The sequence below is a fragment of the Bos taurus genome, chromosome 3 (genome assembly GCF_002263795.3).
Source record: "Bos taurus isolate L1 Dominette 01449 registration number 42190680 breed Hereford chromosome 3, ARS-UCD2.0, whole genome shotgun sequence".
In the NCBI taxonomy this organism is placed as follows: Eukaryota; Metazoa; Chordata; class Mammalia; order Artiodactyla; family Bovidae; genus Bos; species Bos taurus.
The window spans coordinates 48,978,591-49,003,779 of NC_037330.1; the positions used below are offsets into that span (position 1 = coordinate 48,978,591).

A 25,189-nucleotide genomic window follows, 5' to 3' on the forward strand; every position below is an offset into this window, starting at 1 on the left:
CACCACAAAACAATTAGAAGTTAAAAATGGTTGCCCTCAGGGCATGGGGAGGGGCTGTTATTCATTAATTTCTGGTACTAGAATTTATTAAGTGACATGCTTGTTTACAGGTTAGAGCATTTCAATTCTTCACAAAGGAAAAATAACTGACGTAGGGAAAAATGTAAACCATTTCCTACAGTTAACAATGCTGAAGTCCATCTACTAGAAGAAAATTCATTCTGCTTTTAGGCAAATTATGGTTTTAAACATCAAATTTAAAAGTTAAAAAATTATATAAGGAAATGACAGATGTTATAACATCACCACAGTTTTAAGTCAAATGCTAATCATTAAGTAGGGTGGAGGTGAAGGGTGGCAGGATTTGTCATGCCAAAATACCCACTTTGCAATAAGGACTAGTTTGAGTTAAAGGCACTTAAAACAGCAGGTGCAGGAAGATCACTCTGACTCTACCCCCTTTCTTCCTAAAAACAGGAAGTAAAACCTCCGTAGACAAGATGTCCTTCCTACACCAGAAGGAAAATAACACTCTTACCAAGGACAGGATGTTGAGGCTGACAGAATTCTATACAAACCTTATTAAATAATGCTTACCTTCCCCTAGGCTCTCCACAGTTACTTTTCCACAGTCACCTCTCTTTGCAGCATCATCGGCTTTAGTTTTGCCACTTCTTTGGGGCTTCCCTTCCTTATAAGGGCTCCTGTAAAACTTAAATAAATGTGTCTGTTTTTCATCTGTTAATCTGTTTTATGCCAACTTAATTCTTAGGCTGGGCCTAAGAGGGTAGAGATAAAATTTTACCTCCCCTATAGAGGCAAACCCCAGGTACCTGCTATTCTGTTAGTGCACAGCATACAATGCTAGTTGTTTACATCCCTATTTTCTCATATAAAAGTAGAAGCTCGCTACGAGAACCAAGTGATAAACTTGATATGCAGTGTTGCTCACGGATGAAAGCCCTTATCCTTAGCTTCAGTTAGTTCAGTTCAGTCGCTCAGTTATGTCCAACTCCTTGCAACCCCATGGACTTCAGCACGCCAGGCCTCCCTGTCCATCACCAACTCCCGGAGTTTACCAAACTCATGTCCATTGAGTTGGTGATGCTATCCATCCTGCCTTCAATCTTTCCCAGCATCAAGGTCTTTTCAAATGAGTCAGCTCTTTGCATCAGGTGGCCAAAGTATTGGAGTTTCAGCTTCGGCATCAGTCCTTCCAATGAATATTCAGGACTGATTTCCTTTAGGATGGACTGGATGGATCTCCTTGCAGTCCAAGGGACTCTCAAGAGTCTTCTCCAACACCACAGTTCAAAAGCATCAATTCTTTGGCATTCAGCTTTCTTTATAGTCCCAATATGACTACTGGAAAAACCACAGCTTTGACTAGACGGACCTTTGTTGGCAAAGTAATGGCTCTGCTTTTTAATATGCTATCTAGGTTGGTTGTAACTTTTCTTCCAGGGAGTAAGTGTCTTTTAATTTCATGGCTGCAGTCACCATCTGCAGTGATTTTGGAGCCTCAAAAAATAAAGTCTTTCACTGTTTTCCCATCTATTTGCAGATTAAACAGCCATTTATTTCCCACTGCAGTCTATGGATGATGCTAACAGGAATTATGTGGAAAAGGATGTCCCATGGTCAATCACATCTTGGAAACACTGGATTCCTTTATTGTAAGCCTTCCTAGAACTATCAAGTTAATGTACACGGTGATTCTCCAGGGAAGGGATCTTCTTTCACACCTCAAATGGTGAGGCAATTTTTAATTTACAGGGAAGAAAAAATCAAGGAGAAACATTTTTTTTTTGATCACAAGAGGCATAACGGGGCAGTTAGGAAAATACTTCTATTAGTAGGCTTAGGGTATCTTAGCAATCTGATAATTTGAAACTTCCCCCATGTCATAAAATCTTCCCTAGGACTGATACGATCTTTCAAGGTCCCCTGACTATTTGGTAGCATTTGTGAAGTACACCTAAGGTTTTTTCATGATTTTTCTAAAAAAGAAATTTATTTCAATAAAACCACATTTGACAAAACTTTTTAAAACTGAGACACTGGGTGCCAAAAAGGCCTTCTGAATTTTTATTTTTGTATTTTTCAAGTCAAGACTGTATGAACTCTGTATGAACTATCTAGGATTTATATACCAGAATAAAAAGAACGAGCAAAGATTGTATAGGATATCTGATTCTTTTTTAATCTGAACAGAAAATAAGTAAGTATACAAGTTTGCTAAACAGAAGTTGTAAAAACTGAATGTTATGTATTATGGAATCAGTACAAGTTTTACTTCGGTAGTTGGTGATTCTTAGAGTTAATTTTGCAAAAAAAACAAAACCAGTTATGCAAAAACAAGAATATAAAAAGCCCCTTTCTGAATCCCAGTTTGATAAAACTGATTTCATATCTAGCTTATTGATAATACTCAATTGCAGTTTTCCCTGTGCAAATAATACACATAGTCATTAATGGTGGTTTGGTGAGATAAAATTGATTTCTCTTCGGATATAGTTCAATATAATAACCCAAATATAAAAAAGTTATTCAAGATTCACAGAGATAAACCAGTGCCTCAGGAAACATAATTCACCCACGTGCATAATTTTATAACACACTTCTTAAACATACAATCACGGTCAAAGACAGTGATAACATTGCATACTCAGTGCTTCACATGATGTAGTGCACTCTTAAGGCTCATCTGGAGTTTAACACCGTGTAACCACCATGCATTTAATGAATGGGCTTCTAACATACACAAATCCACTCAATTCATTAGAAATTCTAAAAATCTTAGAAGACTTTGAGCTTGACATGTAAGGACTTTGTGTTCTAATATCCCAATCACTGAGAAGACTAGGTGGAAACACAGTAACCCTCCCCTGTAAGCAAGACTGCACATGTACTTTCGTTGCATCATCACAAAGAACCCCAAAACAACTCAATACTGAAGACTGTGAGGGGCATATTTATTACTTAGGCAAAGAAAATTCAAATGGCTTTCTTGGAGTCCAGTGTGCCCCAAGACATATGCAAGGAATGAGGATAACTGTGACAGCCCAAGAACTCTGCCACGGTGTCATAAATGCCATTATGCCAAGATACACATTTTGATAAAACACTGTGATTTGTTTCCCGCTATCATGGGACACAAGAAAATGAAACTCAAGACTCTTGTTAGAACAGGACAAGTGATGACCCCAGTTTTAAATAGGGTTCTTCATTGAAGGAAAAGATAGAGCCATAAAAGTCAAAGTAGCTGACTTCAAATGGTTTACATCCCAGGATGAATCAGGTTACACTGATTTAAGCCCAATTTAATTTAGGCAGGTTTTTAACCACAAGAATAAGGACATTCTTAGTACATATTAATAATTAAACCAACATATACACAATTAGCAATATCCTATATAATATTAAATGTTTCAATAACTTGTTCTCGATTATTTGGTACCTAATTTGTTGCTTTGTTTTAAAAAACAAGCTCAACTTTATTTTACAATGTACTTTGTATTTCTAATTGTATTGTGTAATTATTTCATTGAAGCTGGTACAATACAGTTCTCCGGATTCTAGGAGCCAAATTCAACTGTATCTTCTGTTATCTGTTTGAATTCATAATTGCCTCTGCCATCCATATGCAGGTAGTACTATGGGAAAGAAGGGAGAAAGAAATCAATAACTGAGAATCTTCTTTCAGTCAGGAATTTATGTAGAGGTCATCATACAAGAAAATGACTGGAAACAATCATTGTAAGCCACTAAAATTTTCAAAAGTTTATACTCAGAAATGCATACCATTTTCCAAGGAAAGACTAAATGACGAAGTTTGCTCTTTTTAAAAATAGTCACAAAATACCTCTGCTTGTAGCGGATATAGCACTTTCCATTATGAGAACTAAAACACCAGACCTCCTCATTCATTTTAAAGGAACCAAATCTGTAAGCATCCCACAGAGTAGAATGCTTCTGTCACTCCACAACTGATCTGGTCAGCAGAGGTGCAGCTGTACTGTGTGCAAGCCTATCAGGCAGGACAGCCTCTGAAACATTCACTTTAGCTGGTTTCCCAGATTGGTTCCGAACCTCTAACTTAAGGCTTTTTGTTCAATTGTTGACTTGGCAAAGGCGGAAAAGAGCCCATATAATTCCATCCTACAAAGATGCTTAGGATAGCAGCTACAAAGCCTTCTGTTTTATTTAGTGGTTTTTGTTTACTGAAAAGATCTTCTTTTTTCCAGTTTTCTATATTGTTATTTTAAGCTATTTTGGACTCAACACTGCAGTTCTTTGTGTCTCCCCCTCCATCACATGGTCACTGATCCGATGGTTACTTTGCTACTTGTCTACACCTCCAGGAGAAGAGGAAAGGGGAAAGCCAAGTCCTTGCACTGTCCTATGGTTGTAATGTTTATGAACTTCTGTGAAAACACAAAGGCTTGGGTATATTTTAAACTGCCTTGATATCCAGTTAGTCTTCCATTCAATTAACAAAAGTGGGAAAATCATAATGTGCCATTATAAAACTATCTTTAAAAGTCAACAGCTATACACAATTTCATTAAAGTTTATTAAGAGCTTTCATACAGACTACATCTGATCCTCATGGTAACCTAGGAGACAGCTGGGCAAGATCAGTAACTCTATTATACAAAGGAAACAATGTCAGAAACAGTGTTGCCTAAACCCAGGTATTCTGACTTCAAATTCCATGATCTTCATTTAACCATCTGTACACTACCATTTGGACCATAATATTCCTGAGAGCAAAGACAGTACTCTGTATCCCGCATAACACTTAACCCAGTATTTGGCTTTTTTTTAAAAAAGGAGCTCAATCAGGTGTATTTTATGGGACAAGATAGCCTTACCATATTGCAATTTTTCTCAAACCCTTTCTTTCACCTGAAATTTCTGTATCATTTAGGAAGGAAAGGAGGAAGGAAAGAAAGAGAGAAAAAAAGAGAGGGAGGTAGGAAGAAAGAAAAAGAGAGCAAGAGAAAGCAAGCAGGGAGAAAGAAAGAAAAAAGAAAGGAAAGAAGGAAGAAATGAACTAAGCTGGGTTTATTCTTCGGGGTTGATCATTTTACACTAGGAGAGGAAAAGAACTGCTATGGTGAGAAGGGCTCTGTGATATTGCCGGAGAACCTGAACTGCTGCAAAGCTCACTGTAGTATCTTTGTAAATTAGAGGGACCACTTAATGAATTCTATTTTATTATAGTGTGTGATGATAAACAGCTTACATTATAGTTTCCTCCTTGTAGTCCTGATTTCTACTAAAGCTGTCCCTAAACTTTTTGCCATCTGATCCTTCTTAAGACTCTCTTTCCTTTTGGTCAGTAGAGAATGGTTAGAAAAGGCTGTGATCAGATTATGTACATTTTAGTCAGTTCATTATGTAATAGTGATTTATAAAACTGGAGAATCATTAACTGGTTCTCTAATACCTTTCCTATACAACTAGAGACTATCCATATTAATATATATTATATAGCCCTCAAAATTGACAACTACAATAATATTTATAAAAATGCTATTTTATAACAATGAATTAGAATCACCTTTTCCCCTTAAATTATATATCTATGATGGAACACACACCAAGAAATCTAAAGTCATAATCACCTAAATTCATATTATGAAAATAAAACAAACTTTCACTATACCATTCAATATAAGAAATACAAACCTCATGGTGTTTCCAAAGAGACTTTCTATGTGACACAGTGAAGAGGGTAATGCCAACCTAATACAAGGAAAACGATTTAGGTTTACATTAATAACACAGTTACAAAGTAAATTAGTTTATATAATTTAAGCTGTTAAGATGACTGGCTTCAGTAGCTATAGTTAAAAATCAACTGATACCAAATGTTTAAAGTAACAGAAAGTATAGGCCATCAACTACATAATAAAAACTAACAAGTATCAATAGAGTCTAAGAAAGAAAAAAAACTAAACTAACAGTTACTAGCTTAATTAAGTGTATTGTTTTGTTTTGGGCACAAAATATATATCCTAGCATATTTTCTATTTTATTGTGAAAAATATATGAAAAGAGCCTAAGGATGGTAAAAATAGCAAAAGGTCAAAATCAGGAAAATTAAATCAATATAGTATTGCCTACAATAAATCTGTTTTTCAAATACAGTACAATCTTTACTAGAACCCCTTAATTTGGAACATGTCTTAGAATTCAGATTTTGGAAAAGCAGCATTTACCACTCCCAGAGGGTTCTGAGGTAGAATTCTGAAATTAACACATCAATGTTTCTGCAGCAACACATATGGACATGGACATTCAGGAAGATAAATATCAATAAAAGGGCTTAAAAATCTATTAGTTCAGGCCAGCTCTGGCTACCCAGTAAACTTGCCACAAAACAATGAAAAATCTTTTTCAGTTTTAAAAGCTCACTGGATTTTAGACTGTGAATTAGGGTTTATGGACCATTCTTCAGATTTTCAAAACAACATCAAGAGATGTAGCTAGCTGCTCTGGATCAGTGATTCTCAACCGGGAAGAAGAGGCAGGACATTTTGCCCCGTAGGGGACACATTTCAAGGTCTTCTGATTGTCAAAACTAACAGTGCTAGAGACATCTAATGAGTTGAGATCAAAAATGTTCCAAACATCCCACAAAGCAGAGGACAGCCTCCCACAACTAAGAATAATCCACCCAAAACGTCAACAGTGCTGAGCCTGAGCAACCCTGCTCTAGGATCACGGTTTCTCAACATGGGTCTCTCGAGGCTGAGAAACAGGCTAGGGTAACCAGGAAAAAATCTCCACCATGAGTTCCAAATCTTACTTTCATTTTGAGAATTAAAAAGAATTTGGGTAAGTATATTCTTCTTATCACTTCTATCATGAGATTTAAGTGCCTAGGTTCGTGCATACACTTCTGCTGGTACCATGTGATGACTTAAGCTGGTATTGTTTAAAATTTTTAATGTGTAATAAGTTCAGGTGCCAAAGGAAAGGTTATCAGACAGGTCAGAAACTGCATGACAAATATACTATCAGTTATTAATAAAATATATATTTCAATGGTGCAACACATGTGATTTTTGAAAGCTTACTTCAGATATTATTTCTCTTATAATTCTAAAATAATTAGATCAGATCTCAACTGAATGAAGGCATTCTTTATTACAGAATTATTTAAGTCAAAATACATAGGCAAAATTCAAAACATAAGATCTGGACTTCATATTATATTTGGACCTCACATTTCAAACTAGTAGTTTAGTTTCACCAAAACAGTATCAAATGTCTTTCTAATGCTGCAATTTTGAAACTGTGTTTTAAAATTTATTCTGTACTTAATTTGTAAGTTTATACCGGTTTTGTAGCTGTAAAGGAGTTTCAAGTTTAAGTTCATACCTCATATCATGTTTATCCATTTTTAAGTGCCATTAAAGTAATACAATTTATCAACCGGGGGCCTCACAGGAATTTTTTTCTTTTAAATGGAATCTATACACAGGAGAATTGCATATTTTATGCGGACTTGCAGCCTACAGCTAGATATAAGAGGAAATTGCATGGAGCGTCTAAGTCACTAATCAAATACAGACTACATTGTTTTATGTATAAGAGAATTCCACAAATACCTCTTAATACCTTCAAATCTGAAAATCTATATAGATAAATGGATTTAAAAAAAAAAAAAAAAGGCTACTATACTAAAAGAAGCCTTGGTAAAATATTGACCAGGCCAGACAAAAAAAACAGATATATTAAAAGTTGCCAAATAATTAGCCAATTTTTTTAATTAAAAAATTTTTAAAATTTTCTTTATAAAAAAACAAATGATATTTAGGTAAAGCTAATGGAACAAATTAAGAAAATATCAGTTTATTAACAATGAGGATAGGGAATGAGATAAAAGGGGAAATTTTTAAATATTTATTTTATATCTAACACATGGCTAGAACGAATTATACACAGAACTCACTGACAATTTTCTCTTTTAGTCGTATCCATTTTATCAGTTTAAAATCTTTATTAAAGCAAGATACCTTCCTTTGATAGTAATTTTGTCACTTCAAAACTTGGAATCTTCTCTTGGATAGATATTTGGTTGGACACAGTAAAGTGGGAGCAGGGACAGAATATCACACTTACCTCTCGACAATGACTGTAAATGTAGTCTTCCACATCCACACTAACTGCACTTGTACATTCATCCAAAATAGCAAACTGGGGCTTGTGATAAAATAGTCTTGCCATCTGAAGCACGAAAGGAAATACTCTGTATAATCATATGTCACACTACTGAATAACATTAGTAAGCTAAAACAGATTTACTTTCAATTAAATATATATTTATATTCTTGTAAACAAAGAAGGAAATGTATTCTAACTCAAAAAATTTACTTCTCAGAAACAAAAACAACATAAAGAAACTTGATTGCTTTCATTGCCTTCCCAAGCAAAGAGAAAAATGTAACACATGAGAAACACTGTTATGAGTAAAGCAAAAGCTCTTGACTGATAGGAGATGAAGTTGAGCTTTAAATTAATATTAAAAAATTCTCTAAACAAGATTAGAGGATACACATTTTCATGAAATCTTAGAATTCAGACTATAGATAACTCAATGCAAAAACTATTTTTAAACAGTCTGTTGCTTAAGTAATGCCAACTAATATTAAGTTGCGAATTTATATTCCTACCAATAATGTCTGAGTGCACATGTTGTATATATCACTGTGGTCAATATTGGGCATGCTCATTTTTAAAAGTCTATGTGAATTTCGTAAGTGAAAATTAACATCAAGACTGTTATAGCTTAACATTTCTTTGATTAGCAGGAATGCTGAACATGTTGCTATTTATTTTCCATATGTATTTTATTTTCCAGGAATTATTTATCCTGACCCTTTGTCTAACAGATATTCCAAATGTCATCTGCCTCCTAACACCAATCTCGATGATATAAAGTGGGCACTTTCTATCCTTGCCCAATTTATCTTCTCTGCAACACTGAACTCAGGTGACCATTCCCTTCTTGAGAAAGTGAGAGTGAGACCATGGGGTTTCAAGTACCTTAAGCTGTTTTCTCAAGTTTCTTTTCCAGCATTTTCTCTTTTGCTGGACCATTAAATGTTGGGGTCCCTGAGGGTTAATTTCTAGGCCCTCTTCTGTTTTTCCTATTTTGTTTCTCTGAGTGATCTTTTCAAGTCTCATGATTTCAAATATTATTTACATTTACTCCCCCAAATCTCTCTCCCACCCATACTTCTGTTCTAATTTCCAGGCTGATACATAAAAATTCCTATTTAATCTTTCTATTTGGATATCTTACAGGACTCACAGACTTTAAACATAAATCCATTCATCCATTTCCTCCACCCCATATTGAACACTTCAAAGCAGCTGCTCAAGCTAGAAAGCTGTCAGTCCTCCCTGGTCTTCTCTTCCTCCCCTACCCCCATCTTTAGTCCAAGTCAGCCCTGTGACGTCTACTCACTTTCCCCCAGCTTCCAATCATGCCCTCAGCCCAGAGCACAACCTTCTCCTGCCTGGATAACCACAAACAGCCTCCTGCTTCCTCCTCTGTGCCTCTTTAATTCTCCATGTAATCAGAGAGGATCTTCCAGAAATGTGAGAATTTCATTCTTCTACTTAAAACCCTTCAATGACTTCCCATTTCACTCAGAATAAAATCCAAACTCCTTACCATGACCTACAAGACACTGCACAACCTTATTCCTACTCACTCTCTAACCTCAACATTCCACGCCATCACCTCCTCTCAACGATCAGGAGACAAGGTGTCATAGGCCTTAGAGGCTTAGTACATGTCACGTTCCTCACGTCTCAAACGCCTCACTCTGCTCCTTGCATCATTCAAATTTCTGCTTAACGTCACCTTCTCAGACAAACCTACCCGATCCCTCCCAACCCAAGCGGGTCCCTTTTGTAACATCTCTGTAGCTCTTCACACAGCATAAACTACGTTGTCTGTTTCTTTGTCTATCCCTTGGCTGTAATACTCACAAAAGCCAAGACACCATTTTAATCACTACTGCGTACCTAACGCCTGTATAGAATAGCAGACATTCAAATATTTGATCAGTGGATAACCAAATCAGCTTTCTTGGAGTTTACACTTTATTTATAAAGGGTGAGGAAGGGGAAACAGCAGGGACAGACTATCGAGAAGTTCAGCTGTGCAGAGAATGGAAGGCGTGGACAACCTGGGACCTTCGGTTATGGGAGTTTGGTCTTTAGATCACAGCGACCTGAAAATATCTTTCTGAAAGAGGGCTGCTGCTGCTGCTGCTAAGTCACTTCAGTCGTGTCCGACTCTGTGCGACCCCACAGACGGCAGCCCACCAGGCTCCCCCGTCCCTGGGATTCTCCAGGCAAGAACACTGGAGTGGGGTGCCATTTCCTTCTCCAATGATGGAAGTGAAAAGTGAAAGTGAAGCCTCAGTCATGTCTGACTCGCAGCGACCCCAGGAACCACACCCTTCCAGGCTCCGACGTCCATGGGATTTTCCAGGAAAGAGTACTGGAGTGGGGTGCCACTGCCTTCTCTGGAAAGTGGACTATAAGAAATTAAATATAGGTGTGTGTGTGTCAGGGTGGTGCAGAACTGAAGGAAAGGGATGTGATACAGTTGGAGGAGGGAGGGTCCAAAAACACAGATGGAAACAGTTAGCCTAATTAGGCTTTCTCAAGAGGAAGGATGATATATCGTCCACAAACAGAGGAAACAGGAGTTCAGGACAGCCCAGTGCAAGGTTATTAAGAGGGGTGGTTATTTGAAAGCATTCAAATGCCCGTCCTCTGCGTTCCCAGGGAATGCTTTGCATTCCTTGTCTCCACACTTACCACACTGTAAGGAAGTTTTCTCATCACATGTCTTTCTCTCTCCTACTATGTGGTTAGCCACTTGGTATTGCAATACAAGGAGATTTTGAAGAATATGAACACTGCAGTCATACTGCTGCCTGAGCTTGACAAGCCACCCACAGCCTTCTACCAGCTTTAACATTTACTAGATATCTTCGCCTGGCAAGCCACTTAACTGTTCTACAGTTCTATTCCCTCTGCGGAATGGGATTCTCGTAGCTCTCATCTCACAGGACTGCTGAGAGAATGAAATGAGATAACCTGTGTAAAGTGCTTGGCATATTGCCTATCACCTATTAAGCACTCAATAAAAATTAGCTGTCATTTAACTGAAATAACAGCTTCTCTTTTTTCTTTAAGGGATAGGAGGTGAGTTATTCTGCTGAGAGTGGTGGAGTAATAATGGGGTAGAAGGCCTGAAACTGGTAGTTTTCATATGATTATCATGAAAAATGAGACAGAGGGACAAAAATCAGTAAAATGACTGCCAAGACATGCTGTGAGGGCCTGAAAGACTGGAAACCATGGAAGTGTGGTGGCAGCAATCCATCTCTTTCTCTGACTTTTTTCCAGCGGTGCTCAGAAGCCCATGTACAGAAATGCTAAGGCAAACAAATGCTCTTGGGTCGGTATTTAAATAATATGAGAAAACAAAAAGTGAAAAAGGAAGTTAAGGGGAAGAGATCATTTGTTCATGAAAGAAATACCTCCTCTGTACCTCCTATGTGCCAGGGCCCAGATTAGTAAGTCTGTGCTGGATAGGAAAGAAGGCAGAGTCAAAAGGGAACTGATCAGCTGTAGAAAAGGAAAGGGTCAATATTAGAGAGATCTCAGTGACTTTGAGGAACGGGAACAACTGCCAATAAGGTAAAAGAAATAATTACAAAACGGACTTAAAAAACACTAAAAATCTTATGACACTGGAATCTCTGGTAAGAGGCTTTGTGCCTTTCTTCATACTTTTCTAAGTATTTCAACTTTTCCATCATATATATTTTTTCATTAAAAAAAAAAAAATCACTAAAGACGAATAGGAAGGAATAGTGGAGCAGAGGCACTTCCCTGGTGTTCAGTGGCTAAGACTTCACGTTCCCAAATGCAGGGGGCTCGAGTTCTATCCCTGAGCAGGGAACTAGACCCCAGACACCACAACCAAGAGTTGGCATGCTGCAACTTAAAAAAAAGATCCTTCATGCTGTGACTAAAGATTCTGTTTGCTGCAACTCAGACCTCATGTAGCCAAATAAATATTAAAGAAAGAACAGTGGAGCAGAAAAGATGACTATGAGTCAAAGAAATAAAGCAGACCAATCTATAATATTATCTGGAGCAACCCTGGCTGATGGTGCTGGACCCAAATGAGTGTAACGAAGGAAAGAGACATGTCACCCAATCACTCAATGCCCAATCACTTCAAATTCTCACTCCTCCAGCCCAATATCCACTTTGAGAATGGCTGATCTCTCTCTTCTGTTTATGATGTATTCATCAGTCTAGATTAATTTCACCTTATAGCACTAGCCAAATGAATCACAATATTAGGTTGATATTAAGTTCATAAAGAATGGGTATGAACTGGGGGAAAACAACAGGCAAAACATGTTCCTCACAGAGTGGGAGGCAACCATGAGGCTGGATACAACCTGAAGACACAGAGTGAGCAGTTCAGGATACGTCAACTCGTGCTATGCTTCCTTGGCTACGTTTTCTCTCATTTACACAAAGTTTACACTCCCTCCCTCCAAAATCCTCTGGATCTGCTCAAATGATGGTACTAGTTAGAAAATGACTCTTTAAAAAGTTATCCCTTTTTACAGAGTACTCCATGAATCACTCTTAATATGCTGTGTTTTATAGCCATGTTGGATTGGGATAAGTTTAGCCAATTATAGAAACATTAAAACAATTCCTTTCAAATGTTTCTTTATATTATGAAATTTTGAAATTCTAACTTTAAGTAGTAAATATTGAGCTCTGAAACAAGAATACATATAATGATAGAGGGAAAGGGCAAGAACAGAACAAAGAATAAAAATAAAATAAAATTAACATCTCTAACACCTTCAGCTACTTTAGAGAGAATAGCCTGAGTAAGACAGAGAGATGTTTACAGGGAAAAAAGTACTAAAAGGGATCTCAAACCCAATCAGGACCAATGTGCTACAAAGTTCCCCTAACTTTTAGAAAAACAGATTAATGGTATATAATTGGATCTGCATCTTTTCCTTTCAAGGGAATATTTATGAATTTTTCAGAATTCTAAATTTACATGCAAATTATTCTTTTATTATCATATAAACAACTATACTATAATCATTGATAAATAAAAAGATTAATAAAACTGTATGCCTTGATTATCAAAATGCTGGAGTCTAAGAGTGGACTTCATGCAACCAGCTGCATTGCTGTGCAGTGTCTTCAGAGCACACTTACCGCCATTCTTTGCTTCTCTCCACCACTTAGCACATCCATCCAGTCCTGAACACTGTCCCAGCCACCTTCACGTTCAAGGATATGACTCAACTGGACATTATCTAAGTACTCCTTCAGCACCTTTCAGCAAAATGATTAAAGATGAAATCGTGTTTAACATAAACCAACATTATCTGTCTTGCTTTATTTTTGAAACTAGAATTGCTATAATTCTATTGCCAATATCACTAAAAAAAGCTACATTCACCAAAGAATGTGAAAGGTAAACCAAAAACTCTTTTACTTCCTATTTATAGTAATTTTGACAAAATAAATCTAGCAGCTTAAAAAGAATAACATTATTCTGCACAATTAAGGGATGAGGACAATGAGGAAACAAATAATAGTGTAAAGATGACACTAAACATTCAACAGTCATATTTAAGCAAAATGGTTAACATCTTACCACAGCCTGAAAAGTTATAATTAATGATAAGGTTTTAGAATTCTTTACAAAAGGTTAGGATTAACCACTTGGCATCTAAAATACTTAATTGATTAAGATACAGACTCTGAAATGGAGTGTTTTCAGTAAGGCTAGTATATAAACATTTCCTTACGAGGTCAGAAATCCCCTTCTTTTTCTGATCTTCCTTTCCATCTGGATATATCACTTGGTCTCGAAGTGTTCCAAGGGTCATATAAGGTCTCTGATAGTAAAAGGGAAAAAAGCATTAGAAGTAAATTTATTAAAAACAAAAGATCTTTAAACCAAAGATTATAAAATAGCTCAAGCAAGGCCTTACCTGCGGAACATAAAATAACTTTCCTCGCTCAGGTTTAGTTAGACGTCCTCCAAAAAGAGGCCATAACTATAAAAGCAAAGGAGGAAGGGGAACAGTTGTAAATTTCATAGTGTGGTATAGATGACAGGCCAAAGTAGGACTGCAACATCCTAAGGCCAGTCTTTACTTACTTCACCAAGAACACGGAAAAGTGAACTCTTTCCACAGCCGTTTGGACCACAGATTAGAACATTGGCCCCAGATCGAACCTGAAAAGAAATCAGTCTATGAATTAATTAAATAGAACATACACACAATCAACATTTCCTTGGAGTCAAATAAGCTAATGATAAGCTTTCCATTTTGTCTACAGATGTGACATTAGATAGAGGCAGCGGACGGTATAATGAAGAGGCCTTTTATTTTTGTTTACTTTCCATTTTTACTCAGTCACTTTTTTTCTTACTTAAAAACCACTATTGATATCAACTTAAATCTCCATCATAATACAAAGAGCTAAAGCTTGAATTCTTGAAAAACAGCAATTATGTATATATACAATCTTTTTTTTTTTTTAATGCAGTTGTTCTATATATACTACTCTGTAACTTGTTATTATTTAACAATATATCACAGATGTTCTTTTACGTCAGTATATTCAGATTCTCCCCATTCTTTTCTTAATGCCTGTACTGTATTCCATAGTAAGGATGTATCAAAATTTATCTAAATACTCTCCTTTTGTTAAGTATTTAGGTCATCTGTATTTTGTTTGCTTTTTAATAATACTGCAATGAAACTCCAAGTCAGCAAGCAAATTGATACATGAGTGAGAAATATTTCTATAGATCAGATTCTTAGAAATTATAAGTTGCATTGAAGTATATGTATATTATAAATATTTATAAGTTCATCAAATTGTTCTGCAAGAATATAAGGATGGAAGTTAAATGCAAAAATGTCAAAAGGGATTGAGTTCTAAGTTTATATAATGTGAGTTAATCAAACCTGTGATGAATCAAAAACCCTGGGTCATAATTCTAGCCTTCCCAGCAATGCAGCACAGCAGGAAACACATCAGAGAGAGATGAGTTACCCTAGCTGCGGAACCTGCCTTTTTAAAAACTGTCGAGTCTTAGGTTCCTGTTACTTAACTCAATGAATATGTATTGAATACTAAGTGTCAGGCTCTGTTCTAAGGCAATACAGATAAATTAGTGAGTAAAAGAGACCAAAAAACCCCCCAAACAACAACAACACACCAAAATCCTAACCCTTACCAGTATACATTCTAGTGGGAGACACATACAACGAGGAACATGCATAATAAATAAGTAAATTAAACAGTACGTTAGAAAATAAGTACAATGGGGAAAAAAATCAGAGATCAGATCAGATTAGTCGCTCAGTCGTGTCCGACTCTTTGCGACCCCATGAATCGCAGCACGCCAGGCCTTCCTGTCCATCACCAACTCCCGGAGTTCACTCAGACTCACGTCCATCGAGTCAGTGATGCCATCCAGCCATCTCATCCTCTGTCGTCCCCTTCTCCTCTTGCCCCCAATCCCTCCCAGCATCAGACTCTTTTCCAATGAGTCAACTCTTCGCATGAGGTGGCCAAAGTACTGGAGTTTCAGCTTTAGCATCATTCCTTCCAAAGAAATCTCAGGGCTGATCTCCTTCAGAATGGACTGCTTGGATCTCCTGGCAGTCCAAGGGACTCTCAAGAGTCTTCTCCAACACCACAGTTCAAAAGCATCAATTCTTCGGCGCTCACCCTTCTTCACAGTCCAACTCTCACATCCATACATGACCACAGGAAAAACCACAGCCTTGACTAGACGAACCTTTGTTGGCAAAGTAATGTCTCTGCTTTTGAATATGCTATCTAGATTGGTCATAACTTTCCTTCCAAGGAGTAAGCGTCTTTTAATTTCATGGCTGCAGTCACCATCTGCAGTGATTTTGGAGCCCAGAAAAATAAAGTCTGACACTGTTTCCACTGTTTCCCCATCTATTTCCCATGAAGTGGTGGGACCGGATGCCATGATCTTCGTTTTCTGAATGTTGAGCTTTAAGCCAACTTTTTCACTCTCCACTTTCACTTTCATCAAGAGGATTTTTAGTTCCTCTTCACTTTCTGCCGTAAGGGTGGTATCATCTGCATATCTGAGGTTATTGATATTTCTCCTGGCAATCTTGATTCCAGTTTGTGTTTCTTCCAGTCCAGCGTTTCTCATGATGTACTCTGCATAGAAGTTAAATAAACAGGATGACAATATACAGCCTTGACGAACTCCTTTTCCTATTTGGAACCAGTCTGTTGTTCCATGTCCAGTTCTAACTGTTGCTTCCTGACCTGCATACAAATTTATCAAGAGGCAGATCAGGTGGTCTGGTATTCCCATCTCTTTCAGAATTTTCCACAGCTGATTGTGATCCACACAGTCAAAGGCTTTGGCATAGTCAATAAAGCAGAAATAGATGTTTTTCTGGAACTCTCTTGCTTTTTCCATGATCCAGCGGATGTTGGCAATTTGATCTCTGGTTCCTCTGCCTTTTCTAAAACCAGCTTGAACATCTGGAAGTTCACGGTTCACATATTGCTGAAGCCTGGTTTGGAGAATTTTGAGCATTACTTTACTAGCGTGTGAGATGAGTGCAATTGTGGGGTAGTTTGAGCATTCTTTGGCATTGCCTTTCTTTTGGATTGGAATGAAAACTCACCTTTTCCAGTCCTGTGGCCACTGCTGAGTTTTCCAAATTTGCTGGCATACTGAGTGCAGAACTTTCACAGCATCATCTTTCAGGATTTGGAATAGCTCAACTGGAATTCCATCACCTCCACTAGCTTTGTTCATAGTGATGCTTTCTAAGGCCCACTTGACTTCACATTCCAGGATGTCTGGCTCTAGGTCAGTGATCACACCATCGTGATTATCTGGGTCGTGAAGATCTTTTTTGTACGGTTCTTCTGTGTATTCTTGCCATCTCTTCTTAATATCTTCTGCTTCTGTTAGGTCCATACCATTTCTGTCCTTTATCGAGCCCATCTTTGCATGAAATGTTCCTTTGGTATCTCTGATTTTCTTGAAGAGATCTCTAGTTTTTCCCATTCTGTTGTTTTCCTCTATTTCTTTGCATTGATCGCTGAAGAAGGCTTTCTTATCTCTTCTTGCTATTCTTTGGAACTCTGAATTCAGATGCTTCTGTCTTTCCTTTTCTCCTTTGCTTTTCGCTTCTCTTCTTTTCACAGCTATTTGTAAGGCCTCCCCAGACAGCCATTTTATAGATCAAGGTAAAAAAAAAAAAAAAAAAAAACTAGGGGTAAGGGGGTGGGTGCTGCATTTTTAAGCTGGTCAGGCCAGGCCTCACTGAAAATGACAACTGGGCAAAACTTTTGAAAGAAGTAAACTAGTTTACCTGGAGGAAGATCATTATAGTTTCCACCCACAAAGAGGAGCTACAAAAGCTGAGCAGGAATGCACCTGTCCTGTTCAAAAATCAGAGAGGATTCTACTAGAGAAGTAAGAGCAGGAGACAAGAATGGGAGAACTGAGCTCAGAGGAGTAGACGGGGTGGCAGGCAGTAGCGGGCAAATGCTACAGGGCACTGTAAGCCACTGAAAGCGCTTCTCCTGATGTAACACACCCAGCCACTTGCATTATTCACACCAGTCAAAAGGTGGAAGCAACAAAATGTGGCATATACATACAATGGAATATTACCATTTGGCCTTAAAAGGAATGAGATTCTGTGTGTGCCACAACATGAATGAACCTGAAGACATGTTATGCAAAAAATGCAAGACACAAAAGGACAAACATGATGACTCCACTCACGAGGTCCTCAAAATAGGCAAATTCATTGAGACGCAAAGTAGAACAGAGGTTACACGGGACTGAGGGTGGGGAGAAAAAGGAGCTACTGTGTAACGGGTGGTTTGTTTGCTGCGAAGACAGTGGTGACGGCTGGACCATACACTACATGTATTTAATGTCACTAAACTGTACACTTAAAAATAGTTAAAATGGTAAATTTTATGTTGTGTGCATTTTACCACAGTTGTTCTCTAACAAAATGCCACAACTTATGCATGTCAATATTAGAGAAGGAGCTATTGTGAATGAGTTTTCCAAATGATGAGTGGTCTCTTTTTCCAAGAAATTAGAGAGTCATTTTGATGGACTTCTAAATACATACTTCTTGCTTCTATATAATTGAAAATAGTGACTATTCCTAAGAATACATTATATATAATAACTGTACTCTATTATAATAGTGATGCCTTGAGAAGTGCCTGAAGTTCAGAGAACTATTAATTAAATGGATCCCTATCACCCTGATTTATCTAGATAATGTTAGCCATAAGTATTTTTTTCCTGCACCTAACTACTTATTGTGGTTTTCACTGCCATCCTATAGCTCTCCACATTATTTGGTGCAACATGCCAGGAAACCTAGAAACCAAGTTTGTAATGACGTGTATAAATAATAACTAGAGTTACTGAAATCCTTAGATACTCTTATGCACAAATGTCTTGAGACTCAGCATTAACTTTTCTTTACTCCACGGTAATAATAATGTTGGACAAAACTTCCAATTATGCCATCAGCCATGGTAAGCCAGTGATAATTTTTCCAAATTAAAGAGTTATAGGACCGTATTTCCCCGCCCCCACCCCGGAATGAATTACGACTAAAAGCCAAGGATAACTTTCACTGAAAACCAAGTTCTTAAGAACACTCTATTACTGAGGATCCTGGATTGCTTTACTAGGGCAACAAATGCTTTGAACCACATTATGTTTCTTTATTTTCAAGCAAGCCAGATGGGGAGAAAACAATCAGATGCTTAAAAAAAAAAAAAGGATGTTTGAATTAAAAAAAAAAAATTACGTTAAACAAATGTTGGAAAAGACAAAATAAATGAGAAAAAGGCAAATCTAACTTAAAATATCTTAAGTCAGAAACAGACAGAAGAAAAGCTTTTAACAGTGGACCAAAAGGACAGATGTCAAAGAAAGGTCTCAGTGGAGAAGAACGCAATACAAGAATCATAGAACAGGTCAGAGTGGTATAGAATATGATCACAGAGTTAAAAAACTTAAACAAGCAGGATTGTAAAATAAGACTTTCCAAAGTGAAACCAAAATAAAAGCAAAAAAGTAAGGGCCTCTCTCAGGCTAAAAAAGTGAAGTTACTATGGGAAAAAAAAAAAAAGCAAGCACATTCCTGGGAAGTTCTCCAGCCTGTTTTTCTGCTGTATCTTTGCACTTACAGTCTTCTCTGCCTGAGTTGCCCCCTCACCCTCTCTATGGGCAAACTACCACTTATCCTTCACCAGGAATCATTATCTTCTTTTTTTCCCCACTGCTGGTTTTTTTAATTGAGGTATAGTTGATGTATAATATTATGTAAGTTACAAGTGTACTAATATAGTGTTTCACAATTTTTAAAGGTTATACAAAAAAAAAAAAAAAGTGAAGTTACCAGGACTGGCCAGAAGTATACTAAAATTCAAATATAAAGGTTTTAAAGGGAAGGGCTTTGGACTAGAATGAAAAGGACAGCAGTAGTGTGGTCGCCTTATGACAAAGTGAGCAGACCAAATTCATGATCTACTTTCTCCTTGTATCTGTTCACACAGATGGCAAATCTCTGCCCACTAGGCACAAGACACGTGTGCATCTGTGCTGCCGGTGTATTCTCTGCTGCATAAAGACAGAAGTAAGGGAACCAGGAGAAAGGGCCCAGAGGATTCTTCAATGGAGAAAATCTCATGGCTCTTTCTATGCTTGGGTGATAACAATAAAGGGGCTACTGGAAATCTATCAAAGATGGGGTTTTGAGCTCTGTTTATTCCTGATACCAAGCCCTGTAGGTGGCCACATACTCTGCCAACGGAGCCTATTTGACTACAGCACCCAGGGCTAAATGAAAAACACACTTCTGTAATACTTGCGCCATTAAACATTTATCAACCATATTCACATTTTCGGTACTTCCCTTTGTGTTTCCTGGCTTTAAAACAAACATGACAGTATATAATATTCAATACTGAGTAAGTCCCAATACTTTACAAAACTAACACTTTACAGTTTTACAGTTTTTTTAAAAAAAAGTGGAGATGTACGTAATAAATATACATGCTAAAAGTAGAAAAACTGAAGACTTACCTAATAACACTTTGAAAACAAATCTAATAACTCTACTTCTATTTTATAAACTATCAGACAACATTCTTCAACGCAAGCAGTTGGAAATAATCTCCATATACAACACAAATTACAGAGGGCCATGAACATAGAGCATGTGGAGAATTCTGGAGTTGTGCTTTCCAATACAATAGCCACTAGTCACATGTGGCTATTTAAGGGCAAATTTATTAAGTAAAATTTAAAATTCAGTTCCTCAACTGTACTAACCACATTTCAAAAGTGCAATAGCCACATGTGGCTACAATACTGGACAATGCAGATACAGACCATTTCCATATCACAGAAAGTTCTATTGGATAGTGTTATTCTAGAGTAATGGTATCTGGAACTAGAGAGACAGCACATGTAATAGACATTGATTACTATCTTCAAGATTTTCAGATGTGAACTAGTTATAAAGTCACAATAGATACAAACAAAATAATAACCCCTAGGTCTGTGAGAATCGTATACAATCATACAATAATTCTCATGTTTTGCTTTGCTTTTTAATTTGGCCTGCTCTTTTGGTTAACAGACTCTTCTGCATCAGCATCACAGTCCACCTGGCTCGAGCTGTCTCGTGTCTTGGGTGAGGGGCAATCTGCAGTGGTATTGCGCTGGTCTCGTATGGTTTTCATCAGTAATATAAAAAACTGTATTTTGTTTTTATAGGTACAGATCTTCCTGTACCATCAAAACAATACCAACTCATAAATTATTTTAATTTAAAGAGACTAATGTTATATATGCAAGTTTAAATATTCATCTTACAGTGAAGATTCCAATTATCTATATCTTCTATGGCTTTCTTGAAAGGGACTTTATTTGCAAAAAGGTTTTTTGATAGCAGTATTTGAAACTTTAAAGTTCTGTCAAATAAAAATAGATTTCTGTTTCAAAGACTTATTTTTTACTTTTTATTCCAATTATACTGAGATCTCACTGACATGCAGTACAGTTTAAGGTATACAGCACAGTGATTTGACTCCCATTCACCATGAAATGATTATCATAGTAAGTTCAGTGAACATCTCATACGGATGTCAGATTAAAGAAACAGAAAAAAAAAGTGTGTGTGTGATGAGAACTCTTAGGGTTTCCGCTCTTAACAACTTTCACATATAACATCCAGTATTATTTTTATATTTATCATGTTGTATATTACATCCCTAGTACTGATTTATTCTGTAACTGGAGATTTACAATACCTTACTCCAAGGCAGTCCTCCTTTACAAAGGCTTACTTTTTAAAGCAATTTTGTGGATTCAGAGACTAAGTGAAGCCTTAAAATTCTTTTAAACATTCAGACGACAGTTTCTCAGTTCACGTTTTGAAGATGATTTAAGCTTTTATATAACCGTGTAAAAACTTACTTCAAAATTAAGGTCTCGAATCAAGATATCTCCATTTGGCGTTGCTAAAGGAACATGATCAAATCTATAGAGGAAATTAATAAAAAGAGAATAGTTTGACGTTAAACACTAAGTAGATGTAGCTGAAAGAGAAAGGCTACTGTGTAGTTTAACAAATGTTTATGGAGCTAAAGAACCCTTTTCTGTACATACTTTATAATGTTATCTGTATTGATGATTTCTCCAATTCCAGGTATCAAGGGAATGTCTTGTGCTCCTTCAACACATTAAATGGAAAACTAAGTATTAAAGCATCAAGCCATGTCAGCAAAAACTTATATGACTGAGTGCATTCATATTTACCCTTTTCCTGTTGTGAGACCATAGTGCGTTCATATTTGCCCTGATTTAAATCCTTTAGTACTTGCATTAATTCTGTAATCCGAGCAGTAAAGCTGGAATTAAAAAAAGAAAAAGAAACAAAGAAAGCCATAAGCAAAACTCCAAAGGCTATCGTATCTTTTATTTTTATTAATTTGAATATAATTGACATGTAACATCAAGTTCTTTTCTTTTATTTTATACAAACCTGACTTAAGTTTCTAAACTTATTATGTAGTTTCAATGAAATCACGTAAAAGAATTCTCACCAACATTAGTGACATTATACAAGTATTAGTGATACTATACACATTTTACTATTATGGTTTAGTGGGAGAGCAGGAAGATGGGGCTAAGAAAAGAGGTCTCATAGGATCCCACCTCAATAGATACTGACTTTATTAATAGGCAAGTCAAGAAGGTTGTCTGCCACTAGGACTTTAAGGAATTTTCCAGTAAATACTAAAAAAGGACACATGCTAGTGGCATTTCAGGGTTCGTGAAGCACGAACCCTGAGTTCCTGCTGGGGTGAGCTACGCAGCCTTGGATAAAGCTGGCCTTTCTCTCTGAGGACATCATTTATTTTAAGTATGCCACATGCACACTACTTTCCTGCAAACAGGGAAGAACTGGAGAGATCCTTCTCCTTCTTCCTCTGAAGCGGGGAAAAGATGAAGTGTTCTTAACATTAGAGAGAAATCACTGTGGTGATAAGAGAGAAAGCACAACTACTGACAACAAGTTGAAAAGTATGAATGGCATGACGGCCAAGGAGAAAGCATTCTAACCAGAGAAGCAAACAGAGTTGTCCTGTGAATAACAAGCAGAAACCTCCTAAAGGAATGGAAGCATCCTCTACGCCAGGAAATGTAAAGGCATGAGGAAGTTATTAACAAGTTGGAAGAAATTCAGCATTCTCAAGAACGATTCCGCACAATAGTCACAGCTTCTTCTATCCTGTCATGAAGACCTTAACTGCTAAAGGAGTAGAGAAGAAGGAATAGAGGAAATAACGCAAATTAATCACAGGCCTGGAAAAGATCCAAAGTCATTCAACTTCTTCAGATAACCTGAAACTTAAGGCTTTTTTACATTATGTGCTGTCTTAAATATCATACCAAGCCCTTTATACTAAACTTTGAAATTCTGAAATATTTAATTCCATTTGATGGTCTAAGAATAATTTTACCAGACACCTTGACCGGTTTACAACTGGACTTAGAGCTACCACAAGGTAACTTTTCTTTTTTTTTTCCATTAAAATAAATTTCATCCTTGCTTATGCATTACCAGTACCAAAGACCTAAGGGGAAGAAATCTCTGGTAGGGGACAAAAAAGTCCAAATGAAAAAATTTTATTCACTAACTTAATTTTCTGTAAACTAAGGAAAGACTGCCGTGATTCAACATTTCCCATCTTACTGAATACCAGTATTCACAGAGCAGACAGCTTGAGAACAACTAACCTAGTTTAAGGCTCAAAACAGCTATCTTAAGGAAACATGAAAAGCACACTATCAGAAAAAAATCTTCCTAATTTTCTATCAAAACCAGCTTCCAAGAGTAGGAAATATGGGGATTCAGGTGCTCCTTATCTCAACCTCAACTGGTCACAATCATTAAGGATAACATCTTAAAAAAAAAAAAAAAAAGATTCTCTGAGTTGCTCAGTATTACAAATCTTAACTCACCCAGCCAATCGAGTCATTTCACGGCCAGCCAAAACTATTCGACCCAGAGCCTGAGACATTCGCAAAAGCATTCTTCCACTTTGGTAGTAATCCTGAAATAGAAAGAAATATTAGTTTTCACTTGTATTTCGAAGATTACAACTAGCTGTTTAAAATTTTTGTTTTTAAGATTTCAGTTGAGTCTGACTACCATTACCACTTTACCTCCAGAAGCTCCGAGTGTGAGCTCTTAAGGTGTCGAGGGTGAGCCAAGTCTAAGAAAGGACGACTGACCACTAGGTACCCGACTACAGTGGCGAGGTCTGAAACCAAACAGTTAAGACTGAAAAACATCAACACCACCTCACTTGCCCCACAAATTCCATTCTACTATCTCTTTTAAAGCATACTTACATTTGGCAATTATGCTGTCAATGAAGCCCATAGAAAACCGAAACAAAATGAAATTATGTAGGTGCTCCACCTGACAGAAAGCAAAAACAAAATATATATATATACTTCCAATGTATTAGGAAAAATTAATCCACCATGAGGACACAAGAAACTGTATAATTTATGCATTCAACAAATATTTACTGAGTACCTATAATTTCTGATTACATTATACATCACATTTCATTGAGCACAATGCTGATCACAGAACAGGTGCCAAACAAAGCCTTCATGAATCCATTTTTATGCAAACAGAGTGGAAAACATAAAGAATATGTGTGTGGCGTCCCTTGCATGAACTAGTACAATGATACTGTATTCATAATACTGTCGGATACATATAGGCAAAAATTGATAATCAAGACAAACAAAAAACAGAAACAGATAATTTAGGTGAAACCAGCTGTCTGGAAATAGCATTCAATGCTTTACTTTAGTTGGAAACACCTGGTCTTTCGCTAAGACTTGTACTACATTCAATTTGAGCCAAGTGCTAATGTAACACCTCATAACTTGAGTCTGTAGTTTTAATCTCAGCATGCATTACCCCAAAATTGCAAATCTAAAAATGTATTTTATTCTGCATTTTTAATGTTCTTGACTTTTTCATCTATCAGATTACTCAGGCCCTGCATGATCTGCCACTGGGCTCTATCTTCAACCTTATCTGCTTCTACTTTGCTCTTTCTCACTGAGCTCCAGAAATAACTGGTTCCTCAAACATGCTTCTGCCTCAGGCCTTTGCTCGCCTTGTTTCCTCTGTCAGGATTACTGATTTCCAGATATAAATGCCACCTTCAAGAGAGACTTTCTTGTCATCCTAAATTGCTTGGCAACAGCCCCCATCACACTCTACCACTTTATCCCATTTTATTTCTGGTCACAGAATTCACTATGACCTGAAAGCATATAAAATATGTTTACTTGTTTATATCCCCCCCACTAAAATGTGGGTTTCCTGAGTACAAGGTAGCTTGCTCTTAATATCTTCTGCAAAAGAGCAATGGCTGGAACATTTATTCAGTGAATGCCAGATGTTATATATTGAGCTCA

The 25,189-nt window shown here is 37.0% G+C and overlaps 1 protein-coding gene across 1 annotated transcript in view; it reads right to left on the bottom strand.

The window, feature by feature from the left end:
• Nucleotides 1-2,182: 2,182 nt before the first annotated feature.
• Nucleotides 2,183-25,189, bottom strand: part of ABCD3 (ATP binding cassette subfamily D member 3) — an 89,395-nt gene continuing 66,388 nt past the window's right edge. Inside the window, exons 11-23 of the mRNA NM_001105396.1 lie at nucleotides 24,098-24,167; nucleotides 23,909-24,006; nucleotides 23,705-23,796; nucleotides 21,995-22,086; nucleotides 21,845-21,908; nucleotides 21,653-21,716; nucleotides 14,267-14,344; nucleotides 14,097-14,162; nucleotides 13,911-14,000; nucleotides 13,312-13,431; nucleotides 8,140-8,244; nucleotides 5,698-5,754; nucleotides 2,183-3,656 (exon numbers count right to left, since the gene is read on the bottom strand). Coding sequence (NP_001098866.1) covers nucleotides 3,579-3,656; nucleotides 5,698-5,754; nucleotides 8,140-8,244; nucleotides 13,312-13,431; nucleotides 13,911-14,000; nucleotides 14,097-14,162; nucleotides 14,267-14,344; nucleotides 21,653-21,716; nucleotides 21,845-21,908; nucleotides 21,995-22,086; nucleotides 23,705-23,796; nucleotides 23,909-24,006; nucleotides 24,098-24,167 — 1,074 coding nt within the window. The 3' untranslated portion in view covers nucleotides 2,183-3,578. The remainder of the gene's footprint in view (nucleotides 3,657-5,697; nucleotides 5,755-8,139; nucleotides 8,245-13,311; nucleotides 13,432-13,910; nucleotides 14,001-14,096; nucleotides 14,163-14,266; nucleotides 14,345-21,652; nucleotides 21,717-21,844; nucleotides 21,909-21,994; nucleotides 22,087-23,704; nucleotides 23,797-23,908; nucleotides 24,007-24,097; nucleotides 24,168-25,189) is intronic.